The sequence below is a fragment of the Egretta garzetta genome, unplaced genomic scaffold (assembly GCF_000687185.1).
Source record: "Egretta garzetta isolate BGI_Z169 unplaced genomic scaffold, ASM68718v1 scaffold79, whole genome shotgun sequence".
NCBI classification, from domain to species: Eukaryota; Metazoa; Chordata; class Aves; order Pelecaniformes; family Ardeidae; genus Egretta; species Egretta garzetta.
The window spans coordinates 384,110-397,500 of record NW_009260791.1 but is presented as its reverse complement, the minus strand read 5'-3'; the positions used below and the strand labels follow the sequence as shown (position 1 = coordinate 397,500).

General features: G+C 36.2%; 1 protein-coding gene across 1 annotated transcript in view; it reads right to left on the bottom strand.

The window, feature by feature from the left end:
- CEP128 (centrosomal protein 128) overlaps positions 1–12,488 on the bottom strand; it is a 47,106-nt gene extending 34,618 nt beyond the window's left edge. The window contains exons 1-6 of the mRNA XM_035902024.1: positions 12,332–12,488; positions 10,847–10,933; positions 7,291–7,417; positions 6,224–6,345; positions 3,761–3,852; positions 2,953–3,025 (exon numbers count right to left, since the gene is read on the bottom strand). Coding sequence (XP_035757917.1) covers positions 2,953–3,025; positions 3,761–3,852; positions 6,224–6,345; positions 7,291–7,417; positions 10,847–10,933; positions 12,332–12,478 — 648 coding nt within the window. The 5' untranslated portion in view covers positions 12,479–12,488. The remainder of the gene's footprint in view (positions 1–2,952; positions 3,026–3,760; positions 3,853–6,223; positions 6,346–7,290; positions 7,418–10,846; positions 10,934–12,331) is intronic.
- Positions 12,489–13,391: the final 903 nt, after the last annotated feature.

The following is a 13,391-nucleotide window of genomic DNA, read 5'->3' as shown; positions in this document are numbered from 1 at the left end:
TTTCCTTTGCCCACTGATGCTGTCACACCATCATAGAAAGCCACTAGGTTCATCAGGCATGACTTGCCCTTGGTGAAGCCATGCTGGCTATCTCGAATTACCTCCCTGGCCTCCATGTGCTTTAGCATAGCTTCTAGGAGGATCAACCAAGAATCATACAGTAGAATATAAATGCATGGATGGCACTGTTGGAAGTGATAAATAAACACTCCAAAACAGTGATAAAGGCACTAAGGACAGAAGTTCCTGCACAACTTTGCATAAGGAAGTGGCGAGAAAAAAAGTAATTAAATAATCTCATTAGAAGAATTCCTAAACACAGACAGGTACTAAAGGATCTCAGAAATCTACAATAACAGACCACAGTTTCTACACGCACTCTAACCTCATGCTTTGCTCTGCTCATCATTAGAGTTATTTTTATTCTTAACATCTATACTAAATTACTCTTTTTTGCATTTACCTCATCCTGCCCATTCTGCCAAACTCATTAGTGTAAAAGTAGATCACTGGGCTTTGAACAAAGGGAAAGGATCCACACCTAGTATCAGAGAGCACAGGTAAAGAAGCAGTGCAGAATTTGCTACCACTAGGCTTTTTCAGGGGCATGGAATCATCTGGATACAGTGAGTGACTTAGCATGTAAGAATTTTTCAGCCTCAAGAGAAAGGGAATCCTCTGAAAAGCCTCTGAAGAAGCTGAACAACCTCCTCCAATGAAAATTAGGGATGAAAAAGCAGATTAAAAAAAACTATAATAAAAAAGCCAACAACAAAACACCAAACCAAACACAGCAACCAAGACATACCAAACACACACACACAAAACAATGAAAAAAACCAAACCACCACAAAAGTGGCAGCTCCTCTCACAATATGTAATCTATCTGGAGAACTCCTTGCTATAGGACAAGTAAATGATAAAGATATGCAAGTTATAACAGAAAAGAAAACCACAGGGGGATTACTAAGTACAGGAATCAATTCCAGACCAAGAAGCTCCCAAACCACAAGTGATTAGAATAGTATAGTGCAGAATTATCATCAGATACCTTTCTATTCTAACATCCTTCCATTAATCATACAAGGCTAGATCTTTCCTACCTACATATTTCTTCCACAAATTGAACCCCAGCAATTGTTTTAACTTTTCAAGGAAGTCTTTGAATGACTGGCCTTTTTTATTTTTCCCCATTTCTTTCTTTTCTCTCCTCTTCCTGGTCTTCTCTCCACTTGGCCAATGTTCTTCCTAAAGATAATAAGCAGCAATAAGCAGAATATTCCAGCTGAAGTCTTCCTAGTCCTACACATGCAAACCACCTCACTGCAGTTTACTGCAGCATTTGTGTCTTCACTTCACTTCAGCTTTCATAGCTCTGTTTGACAATGTTCTCTCCCAGCTAAGAGACCCATTCTTCTGGTATTCCCCTTACCATTAACCAACTACAGAAAGCTTCCTTGTTACACTTCACACCTCTCATTTTTTGCTTCTCTCAGGTTGAAAGTTGCAACATACAATTTCAAATCTTGAAATCCTCCTATAGGTCACAAAGAACTATTTATTTCTTTCATTAACAAAAAGACAGTGGCTGCCAGCATTCTAGAGGATTGAGGAGGAAGGTTTGTTTCTCATTCAAAGGCGTTGAACAGCTGTAGCATAGCCAGCTGCAGCAGCTATTTTCTTGAGAACCACCTTAGTTAAAACTTACTGAGTTTACTAATCTCCTGGTACATGAAAGGGGAAAAAAAAAGTATACTGAGAAGTAGGCCACAACAAGAAAAACCCAGAGTTTCGCAAGTATCAAGAATTCTTTATCAGATAAGCTTATTTTATCCTACCAGGCTATTAAGAGAAAGCAGAGTTAACATTCTAACAAATACAGCCTGTTATATTTTTCTAGGAAGGCCGACAAGGCAAGTCTTCCTCCACTGATGGATTCTATCATAACAAGCATATAACTTGTACTGATAGATTAGTCTCTTGACTTCCTGTCCAACTTCATCTAGAGTCAGGAATTTACACAAATACAATTATTAAATCTGCTGGTGCCAGCAAGTGGTCTGTGCCAACAATATTGTTATCAGTGACAAACACATCACTAAAGGTCTTGACAGAGCATTTAGTACCAATTCGTGCTATTTTAGGGCAAGATGAGTCATCTGTGGGAAAATAAGGACACACAACACTTGCTCTGAAAAGTCAGCATTGCTACTGATACCACATTAATACTTACACAAAACATACACTCAAGTCTTACGAGTTGAGAACTACCTACAGGATTTTCACCTCCTAACTACTGGGGAGATTCTCAACTTCTCTTTCTACAGCAATACGCTGTTTGACTTCAATCTCAATAGCAGATCTCTTTCATATTTAAGTGATATAGACTGCAGTGAGTCTGCTTCCAGCAGGTACAGGAGGCAAAAAAGAAGAGACTATCATGGCTGTTCGGCCTCCTTTGTTACATTTGTCACAAAGCCTTCAGAGTGCAGCCCAAACAGACTCCTCCTGTTAAGCTGCACAGATAATAAAGATTGAAAAGGACAGGGTGGGAGAAAGAGGAAACAATATTATTCACCTTTTGAAAAATATAAGTTTTCCCATGTTATGATATCTTCAACAAATAAGATAGCGTTCAAACCAATGCTGAAAGTAAAAAAAAAAAAAAGCAGCTTTCTCCAAGACCATGAAATTTGAAGCAGAAAAATTTACTTACACACTTGTAAAACACTCACTTTTACTTTAAACAAGTACCTGAAATACAAAACTTGTCTTGCTGATTTCATTATGGAGAGGTAACATTATAACAACCTACAGTAGCCTAGATAAGATCATGTTCAGATACACGTATTAATATGTGGTACTGATTATCAACATACACATTAAACTAGAAGCCCACATCCTGCTTAGAATACTAAATATAAATCATCTTTTCACGTTAGCCACACTCACCGTTTCTTGTCTTTGGGACTCAGTGAGCTTTTCAGACAATTCTTCTAAAGTCTTTCTTAATTCAGCATCAGTTCTTCATAGAGAAATATAGGTAAGATAGGTAAGAATATTCTACAGTGCAAAAACTAAATATCAACTGTGATAATTCTAAGCAGCAACAATCTCCTCTATTTTTATGCTACTTCAATTTGTTCTACAGCCTCTAAATTCCTAGCATAATTAGAGACCAGCCTCAAGTGGAAAATTCATGATAACAAGCATTTCCATTCCTCAAGTGAATATAACGGAGCACCTAGTTTGGAAGGCTAGGTCAACAAGTACAAAATTATGAACAAGTCTACACAGTCCTTGTGAATACTACTAGTTCCTACTAGGAATTAGCAGACTGATTCCTGTTACTGCTATTAGACAAAGCACCATATGTTGAGACAGCATGTACTTAAAAAAATCATTATGGCCTGCATGAGTTTGCCCTCAAGAGACTCCGGTGCCAAGAATAAGGAGCAAACTTGTAATAAAAGAAATTCCCAAGTCCTTGTCATTCTGTCCATATATACAAAAAAGGGGGGAAGCTACATGTACTATACAAATCAGAATTGATGGGTGTTATTTACATTTATAAATACTGCACAAGATGGCATGGAAAAAGCAGTTCATAATACTGCTTTCATCTACATGTTGTAGAATTCCCCTCTCTCCCCAACATTATTTTATTAAATTCAGAAGAACAAAGGAGTTTAAGAGTTATTTAAAAGCATAACAAACATTTCCATACTATCATTCACATGGAATTATATTCTGTGTATACCGATTTCTTCTTGAAAGCTCCCGACTGATGTCATCTCCTAGGCGAACTTGTTCACTACTGAGATCTCGAAGAGACTGGTGGAAAGAATGCAGCTGTAAATTAAAGTACACAAATTAAGCCAAAAATACATATACACATATATAAACATTTTTTTAAATAAAGCAGATAAAAAACCAAGATAACAAAACTCCATGAATTGCAGATGAGGCTGGATGAGACTTGCATACTTCCAATTCAGTCAACTCTTCACAACACTTGCTCATTTAAGTTTATTTTTTTTTTTTTTTTTTTTTTTTTTTTTTTTTTTTTTTTTTGCTAATTATTTGCTAAACCAAGTTTCCCAGCTATGGTTTTTTTCTATGGTTCAGAGCTTGGCCATTTCAGTTACCTGACACTGCACCATCTTTTTAACCTAATGCAAAGCAAGTTGAAAGATCTGAACAGATGAAGTCAGTAGAGACATTTCCTACTAACAAATGCTAGTATAAGTGAAATAAAGTTCTGCCCAGCTACATATCTTACTACAAAAAGATGGCATATGGAATTGGAAGTGACCAAGCAGAACATTATGATGTATTCAGGAACTACCAAGGAGAGGTATTTTATCTTGCCCAAGACTTTACTAGAATGCTTTTTTTCAGAGCTTGGGGCGGTCCAGGGGGTGAAACCACCAAACAAACCACATATATCTTCCTCTGTCAAGCTTCCCATTTCCCCCATTCAGCAGACCCCAAATTTATAGCCAAAGTTTTTAAGGGAGCAAATAAAAAATTATCAGGTCATCCATCCTTCATGGAATAATAAGCAACAGTTAATCCATCCTACTGCTGTCAAAATCTCAGTGGCCAGTACCATCATTATGAAAAACTCTGGTTTATAATATCCCCTTATTCTATGCCCAAGACTTAAACCTGGATCTTCCACAGCCCAGCTGACTGCCCTCAACATTCAGGCACAGGCACTACCATCCCCTCTGTGTGACTAACCAGAAATTTCAGCCTGACCCAAGAGACTTTGAAAAACACGGCATGTTTTCAGAATAGAGCAGCCTAAGAAGGAGAGTGACTCAAATGTGTTAAAAGCCTATTCAGCTGGAAAATTACCTTAGCTAGAAGAAGTCAGAATGGGAATAAAGGGACTGTGGTTACAGAAAGAAGAAAAAGCCACAGCTTTAGTTAAGCAGTACTGCTTTATCTCTGCCCCAATTTCTACCTATGGTCATGATCAATGACTACTTCTAGCTCATCATTCCTCAAAGTGCTATACTCCTCTTACAAAATAATTGATGATTGAATAAAGCCATGTTCACTCATTGAAAAGCAAGAATAAGGATTCAACCATCAGTTATCATCAAAACGGGAAAAAAAAAAAATCTATTTGCTTACATAGTTATTTAAGATAAACAAGGAATTTTGTGTATGTATGCAGGAACTTCCTTGAATAAAATTTCTAAGATATTTATAAAATATTTAAAAGTAGTCTAAAATATTTCTAAGCTTTTTGGAAGCTTAGGAGGAAAGATTTCCATATAACATTATTTCCTTGGGGGAAGAAGGAGTCAAGGGAGAAATAGACTGAAAGGACAATGAAACAGGGTTAAGTAGAAGTCTAGGAATTTCTGTAGCACTCAGACTTCCCAAAAAGTCAACTGAGAGAATATATTGTGATTAAGTTTAAAATTAATTGTTTGGAAGTTGAGACTGATTTAATGAAGTCAACATGAACACCTTACAACCAGCTGCTTTTTAGTCACAATACGTTTCTCCTGGACAAATTAGTCCACACAGAGGGATTCACTCAAGCAGGTCTAGACACTGTCTGAAAGAGCAAAACCAGGTACTTAAGTCTCCTCTCTATCTGTAGGATATAGATCCATTAAAGTAACTAATTTTTCTCTGAAGAGTCTGCAAGTGGACACAAGTTGAGGAGTATGAAAATTACCAGTGCCATACACATCCTCTCTTCCTCACATCATCTGCCTGAAGTACAGGGTCAAATCATCCTACTCACAAGTCAGACCTAGAATTAAGATGGAGAACTAGCTGGCTCAAAATCAGTCCAGACTACACTGAAATAAACATCAAAAGCACGGAGTTCCTGTGTCATTAACTAAAGCAGAACAATCCCCCTTTATAGCCACATTGGATTTCAGCATGTAAGTGAATGTTAACCACATTCTCATACATGGTCTAAAAAGTACAGAGATTATTTTCATACATTCCTTTTAGTACCACTGTCATCTGCATCTTTTTACCTATGATAGATTTGCATGAAAATTCATGGCGCTGACAAATACAAGAGGTGGCTGCCTAATGAAGAATGGCACATAACATTCAAAGCACACTTCATAGCTAAAACATTCTTAGCTGCATCATCAGAATAACCTCATTTAACATAAAAGCAAAGAGCCTGGTGACCACATATTGCCTATTTGGGGAAGCAACTCCCATTAGCGCTCTGTACCTGGTCCAAATTATCTGCCTCATTGACAAATCGAACACTTGCAGATCTAGACCTTCGATGTTTATTGCCCTGTGAGTCTCCATAATCCCTGAGAGGAGAAGTAGGCAGGAAGTGGCGGTTCCCTTTATGAGATAAAAGATAAACAAAAAAATAGGAAGACAAAATTTCGTATGGGAAACTTTTCATTTTGCTTCACGAAGAATGTGTTTCATCTTGCCAATATCCTTATAGGCCACATTACACAAAAACCAACTACTAAAGGTACATAAAATGCACAAGCATACTTCTTGTTTAGCTCTCCCCAGGATTCTTCTTCAATGTAAATATTTCTGGAATACATGTACACGATGGTTAAGAAAGAGGTTTTCTTTGTTCCTCCAAGGAATACGTAGTTTTTCAAATTTTATTTGCTGAAGCAACAGCTTTTCCTCTACTTGGATCTATTATAGCTTCAAACTACAGCTTTTACATTTGAAAAATTAAAGTTTTGGAGCTTTCTACTAAAATACATGAAATACTACTTATGGGAGGAATATTTCTCCCAAATACACCTTTTACTAAAATACAATGAATTTTCAGCAAGACATACAAGAAAAAAATGTTTTTCTGTAGGTTATGTATTGGTTCAGATTTTCTTTTCCACTGAGCCTTACATAATTTCATCCACACATCCATAAACACATGCATTTAAAACTTAACTTTCCTTTTTGCTGTGAAGCAAGCTTCAGAAGCTGCAATATGTTTTGGATTTAGCTTAACTTGTATGTACCTACAATTCATGCCATGGACAAGGAATTTTCTCTACTGAAAGAATCAGTGTTTCATTTAGATCTCTCAGGATATCAGCAGCAAAGACTATGTAACATAAAGCTATAAGAATTTACCAAATAAATAACTGCATAACTTAATGCAGGTCTCCCACATTTCTAAACTTAATTCATTTGAAGTAATCAATGACGACTTTTAACGCCACTTTCTTTACACATTTTTCTTCTAAATTTCCTCTTTCCATAAAACAGCTTTATGACATACCTTAAGTATACACTCAAGCACCTTGAGTACTTTACCTGACACTCCTTCTCCATCCAGATCACTAGGGTATAAACTTGAGAGAGAAGCACTTCTCATTCCAGAGGTTCGGGTTAATCGTTGGCTCCTTAACTGACCTATAGACTGTTCCAGTGTTTCTTTTAACTGCAGAGAAATTACAATTTACTGAAATATGAATATAGTCTGATTAAAAAAAGGCATGCAAAATACTACTTTTCAAAACAAGTTGTTAAGAGAAGTGAAAGTGTTTTTAAGCCAAGTATAGCTATGAATTAATAACAGCTGTTCTTCAATATCTCAATGTCATATTCCCATAACTATAGCAAAATAAGTTTCCAACATTGGCAGCTTCAAATATCAAGTTTCTTCCTAGTGTGCACCACTGTATTAAAACTCAAAAGAAAAGTATGTCTCCTACAACCAAAATAAGACCTATTTGCCAGCAATGCTCAATAACAGCCCTGCAAAATCCAGAAAACAAAGATTTTTTTTTTTTTAATTGGAATTTTCTACCAGCCCTACCCAAAATCAATCTGACATATGGCTATCAAATTTCACTAAGCAGCTTCACATCAAGCCCTACTTTTAGTAGTTATGCTTCCAGAAAGAGGCAGACATTCCCAACTTAAGGGTTCAGAACTAACTATATTCCTAAATAAGTTCCCCATTTTTCAAACTTACGTCTTACTTTCCAAGATTGCATTTCCTAACCTTGGTTCTTAGCTACCTGCTTTTGTAACAACTTTATTTGAAAATCCACAAAACATCAATTTCTAAAGGTTCACCTTTCCTCCCCCTAACAGAAGCTTTTACACAATGGTTAAACTGCTGCTTGATTCTTGCAGAATTATACACACGGTGTCGGATCTCTCTCTGGGCGGCACTTTTTTCCCCAAAGGGTAAAACACTACTTTAAATCTTTTCTAAATATTTCAATGCTTGTTTAGGTTCTTTTTAAAGTATTGTTTTCATTATATGATATTATTAAAACAACTTCATTACCACAAAGAAACTCTCAAACCAAAAGCCTTAACATTTTTCTAATTCTTTCTTAAAAAGACAGAGACTACTTGAGGGAAAAAGATACAACAATGCACATGCCGGTATGTAACAAAAGATCATTTTTGTATTCAGAAAGCCAAAACTTAAAAAAAAAATCATGAAAATGCAGAGGATCAAAGAAAGAACAGTAAAAACTTAATTTTCAAATCTAACTTGACTCTGTCAAAGACTTATCTTGTATCTTTAATAAGGCAACAAAAATGCTGAATTAAGCTACAGGTGCTCAGTTTGGATGCTTTAGCTTTACAGCACTCATTTTCATCCTTTCTGCATGATGGTTTTGGTTGTGTTTTTTTTAAATACAGAACCACGACAGCATCTCGAATTAACAACCTTACTCTTCAGTTACTCTTTAGAACGGAACAATGGTCAAGAAAATGCTTAAAATTTTTGCGTAATAATTTACATTATCAGCATCATTATATTTTAAGGTATTTGTGTTCTCTTAAAAAACAACTTAGTTATTGAAGAACAAAGAGAAGCTAGTGACCATAGAACAGAGATGTCAAAATCCACAAATTTAAATAGAATATCCTTAATATTCACCAGTCTGAATTCCATTCCTCAACATTTCATCTATAAACTGTGTAAATCCCATCAAAACAGTGCCTAATGTTTTGGCACTTTCCCTTTTTTTTTTTTTTTAAACTTATTTAAAGAGACAAACATCAGTGCCATCAGAAAACATAAAATTTAAAAAACCCGAGCCAACAGATCTCTCTCAAAGGCTAATTACTTTTAAACCTCTCCAACACCTCACAGGAGCAAAAAAACCCACCCCAAAACATCCTCTCTTCCCTCTCTTTCTCTCCTCCCCCCCCCCCTGCAAAGAGCAGAAGGGAACCTTTTTTCTGCTATTCTCGTCCTCCAGGGATATAATGCAAACACAGACCGACAGTGAAGTCAGCAGGAGACTAACGCTGCGCTGGAGCAGAGCAGTTATGAAGAGTATGATGTTCCCACTGCTAGAGAATCAACAATAGCAACAATGAAATAAAGTTCTGAGCAGCAAAGCTTCCCAACCCTGTAAATTACATATCAAGTTTTGCATTCATTCACAGGCAGACACTGGGCACCTGAAAGCAAGGTAGTGAGACTAATTTATAAAGTGGAAAAGTACTCTCAGCAGCCCAACAGTCACCAATTCATAAATGCAAATATGCTATACAATGATCTGAAGAGAGTCTTTTTAAGGAAGAGATCACAAAGACTCCAAGAGTCAGGCTTTACAATATTCAGCATAACTGACAGAACATATCGCATATCCCATGTGGAGCAAAATATTCTTAGGTGAACAGTCTTGTCTAATATGGTAGAAATGCTTGACCAACTATCATAGTGAAAAAAAACAAACCAACACATCACCATCCAAAAGAGAAATTTATTCAAGTTTTTCTTAAATATTTGTTCTACAGGGAAAACAGATTCACTACTTCCCAATCCCAGCTGCTTCTTCCCACATACCAAATACATATAACATCTATTTTACACAAGTGGAACTTCTGCTTCAGAAAAGGAACAGGAACTCAGAGAAACTTGCTATCTTCACTAACAAGACTGATTTTACTCTATTATTTAAAGGTCAAGCAGGAGATGGTTAAAGTCTAGATTTCTCCTCCACTTGAGCCATTATCAAAAGCTACCTAGCATGACTAAGAATGGACATAGTCAAAACTAAATTTGAGTGATGTTTTATTCACCTTGATGTTTCCGAATAGAAAAATCTTTCCAGAATAATGATGCTGAACTACATTTAGTATCAGCATTTGTTAAAAACAGACAACCTTACATGGTTCCAATGCTCACCAGAAATTCCACAAATTTAATACCTAAGTACAGCTTGTAAAGACACAAACAGCATTCAAACAGAAGGAAAAAAATTGAGGCATATAATATCCTCAATTACTTCCATACACAGCTTGTTCATACTGAATTAGAAAGCAAGCTGTCTGAATAAGCTTTTTTCTCACATGCAAAATATTCCTACATCTCACATGTATCTGTTTCAAGGCAGCACCTGCTGCAGTTTGTTTGTAACCAAGTTATAAACCTCTCTTGCCCTACCAGCACTAATTTGCTTTACCCTCTCTGTCTAGACACCTGTTTTCAAACTTGTAGAAGCTTGATATTTATGACAAGGAAAAGAACTACACCAGTATGATCACAACTTCATTCCCTGCCATAATTCAGCTTTTATCTTATCACTTATTCATGCAAAAGAAGCACGTTCCCTAATACTCTATTTCAGCTATGCACCTTGTACTAGGTGCATGTACTATGTATCATAACATAACAATCTATCTGATGCTTATAAACCAGAAGAGTGATGAAGTTACAAAACCTGCCAGAGTTTCATTATATAACCTACTACTATAGTTTGATTTAGATTGCTCAAATAAATGTGAAAAGTTTCTGTTTACATCTTTTGATACATTCTGTCCATTACTACCAAGTTTTCCAGCTATTAGCAGAAAAAATTTAAGAAGTTAAGATAAACTGAAAGGTGCTCACAGTTGCTATTGCTTCGGTTTGTTCCTTGTTGTATTCTCTGTATTGTCCCAGTAAATGGTCAACATGTCTTAGATTTCTGTTGGTATCCTTGAAAATAAGTTTGAGGAAGAGAAGTCAAAACAGAAACCTCCTCTAACAAAACATTACTATTATCAATTTACTCTTATAAATCAAGAATATTAAAGATAACACAAGTGCTTTTTAAAGGGTCTAAGCATTCAAAACCCTATTCAAGTAAGCAGAATCTGAATATGTACAGCACAGCTAAAGGGAAGGAAAAAAAACCCCAACCCAAAAAACACATTATCATTTACAGTACAACAGTAAGGCCTCAGCTTCAAACAAAAAGCTTTATACATTTCAGCCATTCTGTAGAAAAATCTTTTAATCCAAAGATCTTAACGCTACCTGCCTATAAAACAGAATTAAGTTAACTAAGAAATAACAATTTTTTGAAGATCAACACATTAGGTAAGATCTCTGCATGAGCATTCTCTGACCAGATGAAGAGCTGGATCAAATGGCAGATCTGCTGAAAAGCAGTCCACAAAAAGCAACTAGAAAAATCTAAAAAGAGGTTAGGCGGAAATAGGACAATACCAAAGAGTCCCTTTTAAAAAATAGTCAGATTATGTTCTTATTAACTCATCTCTTTTCTAGCTCGATGATTATTTTCCAGATAAAAGGTTTTGAAGTTTAAATTCAGCATTCTATATGGATCTTTTTTCTTCTCACATATTAAAAAGAAAAAAAATACTACCTGCCAAACAATATTTCAACACAAGTGATAATACATAAATCCACCCACTCTAGGTATTCAGAACTATCAGCTAGAGAAGAATGGGAATGACTTCTCAAGCAATAAATGATGTCAAGATAGCTAAATGTCTCCTCCCACTTACAAGACTGGTTCAGAGATTTCCTCTGCTGCCTTCACTGAAGCAGTAGGAATTAGATAAACACTTTTTGCCTGCTCAGGTATGGATCTCTTACAGATTTACAAATACTGCTTCTCATTGTGCTGTTCCACAGCTAGAAAATATTTGAACTGTAAGCTCCAACAGGAGGGAATTAACTGCCTATGTATTTACTTTATTAGGAACTGAGAAATTTTACACAGTACAAGACAACAAAGATGGGGCTGGAACTTTCTGCTACAAAACGTGATGTCTCTCATGAGAACCTGACAAAGTTTATTTGGCATTATTCAGTTTGCTAGCTTTATAAACAGTATTACCAAACACATTGTTGTTTCTAACATCATTCTATTACTATCTGAAATGATGGCTGTATAAAAGTGTAACAAGACACATACTTCCAGCTCAAAGGCAGTATGATCAATTTCCGAAAACATTTTTGGTTTGCACAGAAAGCAATGTTTCCCATCAGTACAGTATTTTTCACAACTTCAGAAATGAAAATTTGACCTTGTCTTACAGAAATGCAGACTCTATAAATACTTCAAAACTGTATTTTGTAAACAACCTGTAAAGTGCTTGCTAAAGTATGGATCTTCTCTGTAACTTCTTCAGCACCATAGTTCCGAGCTCTGTTGTGGGATGCTCTCAAAGGTGGCCGTCTTCCAAGTCGACCCCTAAGAAAGTTGTCTGAATCACTGGATGAATCTGCCATTAGTATCTTGAAACCTAGGCAGGAAGACCAGAAAAAGTAATACATGTTAAATCCTGATTGTAACTGAACAGTCTCTGACATGCACAATATTCCCGAAGCAACTTTACAGACTCAGGCTACATTTATGCTAGCCTTTCTGGTTCAGGTCCGCAGGATGTACTTTTGAAGCAGACCTTCCAGCTGCTCCTCAGTTATTATGTTTGCTCACACCATGAAGCAGCACCAAGATGCAAGAGGCAGAGCCCATTAGGAGAGAACTAAACCAAAAGATGCACTCTTAGTACTTCTAAGTGTTCAGTACCCCAGGATAAGACTATACCCAAAGCAAATTCTTCCCCCCAAAACATACAGTGGAGACATCAGGGCTTTATCAATAGTTCTGCTCTGCAAAACCATTCCCCTTTGCCTCACGCTACTTGCTAAGCTGTATTCAGATTGGTCAGGGCCAACTAAGACAAATAACCCCAAGTAACTAACTGTCTGAAGCAAGTCTAAGAACCAGTATCTTAATGACTCAAGGAGAACTGGAGATATTATGGAAGAAGGCAAATGCAGTGCCTTAAAAAGAAGGGAAAGGAAAGAAAACTGTGGCCAAGAAGTTATAGGCTAATCAACACTTATGTGGAAAAAAATTAAAATAGACTATTTTAAGTTTCCAGGAAAAGATCTGTTCTCAAAAAAAAAAAAACAAAAAAAAAAACACACCAATGTATCCATCGATATCAAATCAATCAATCTGGTAATGAGTAACTACATTAGTTAACAGGGAAGAAGCAGTAGAGGTCACTTTTTCTTTTTAAATACTTGGACACACATGACATTCAAGAAAGTAAGCTTATGAAGCATGGACTAAATTAAGCTTTCCTAAAATGGAAGCAAAACTGGTTAAGTATCAGAACTCATAGAGCACTTA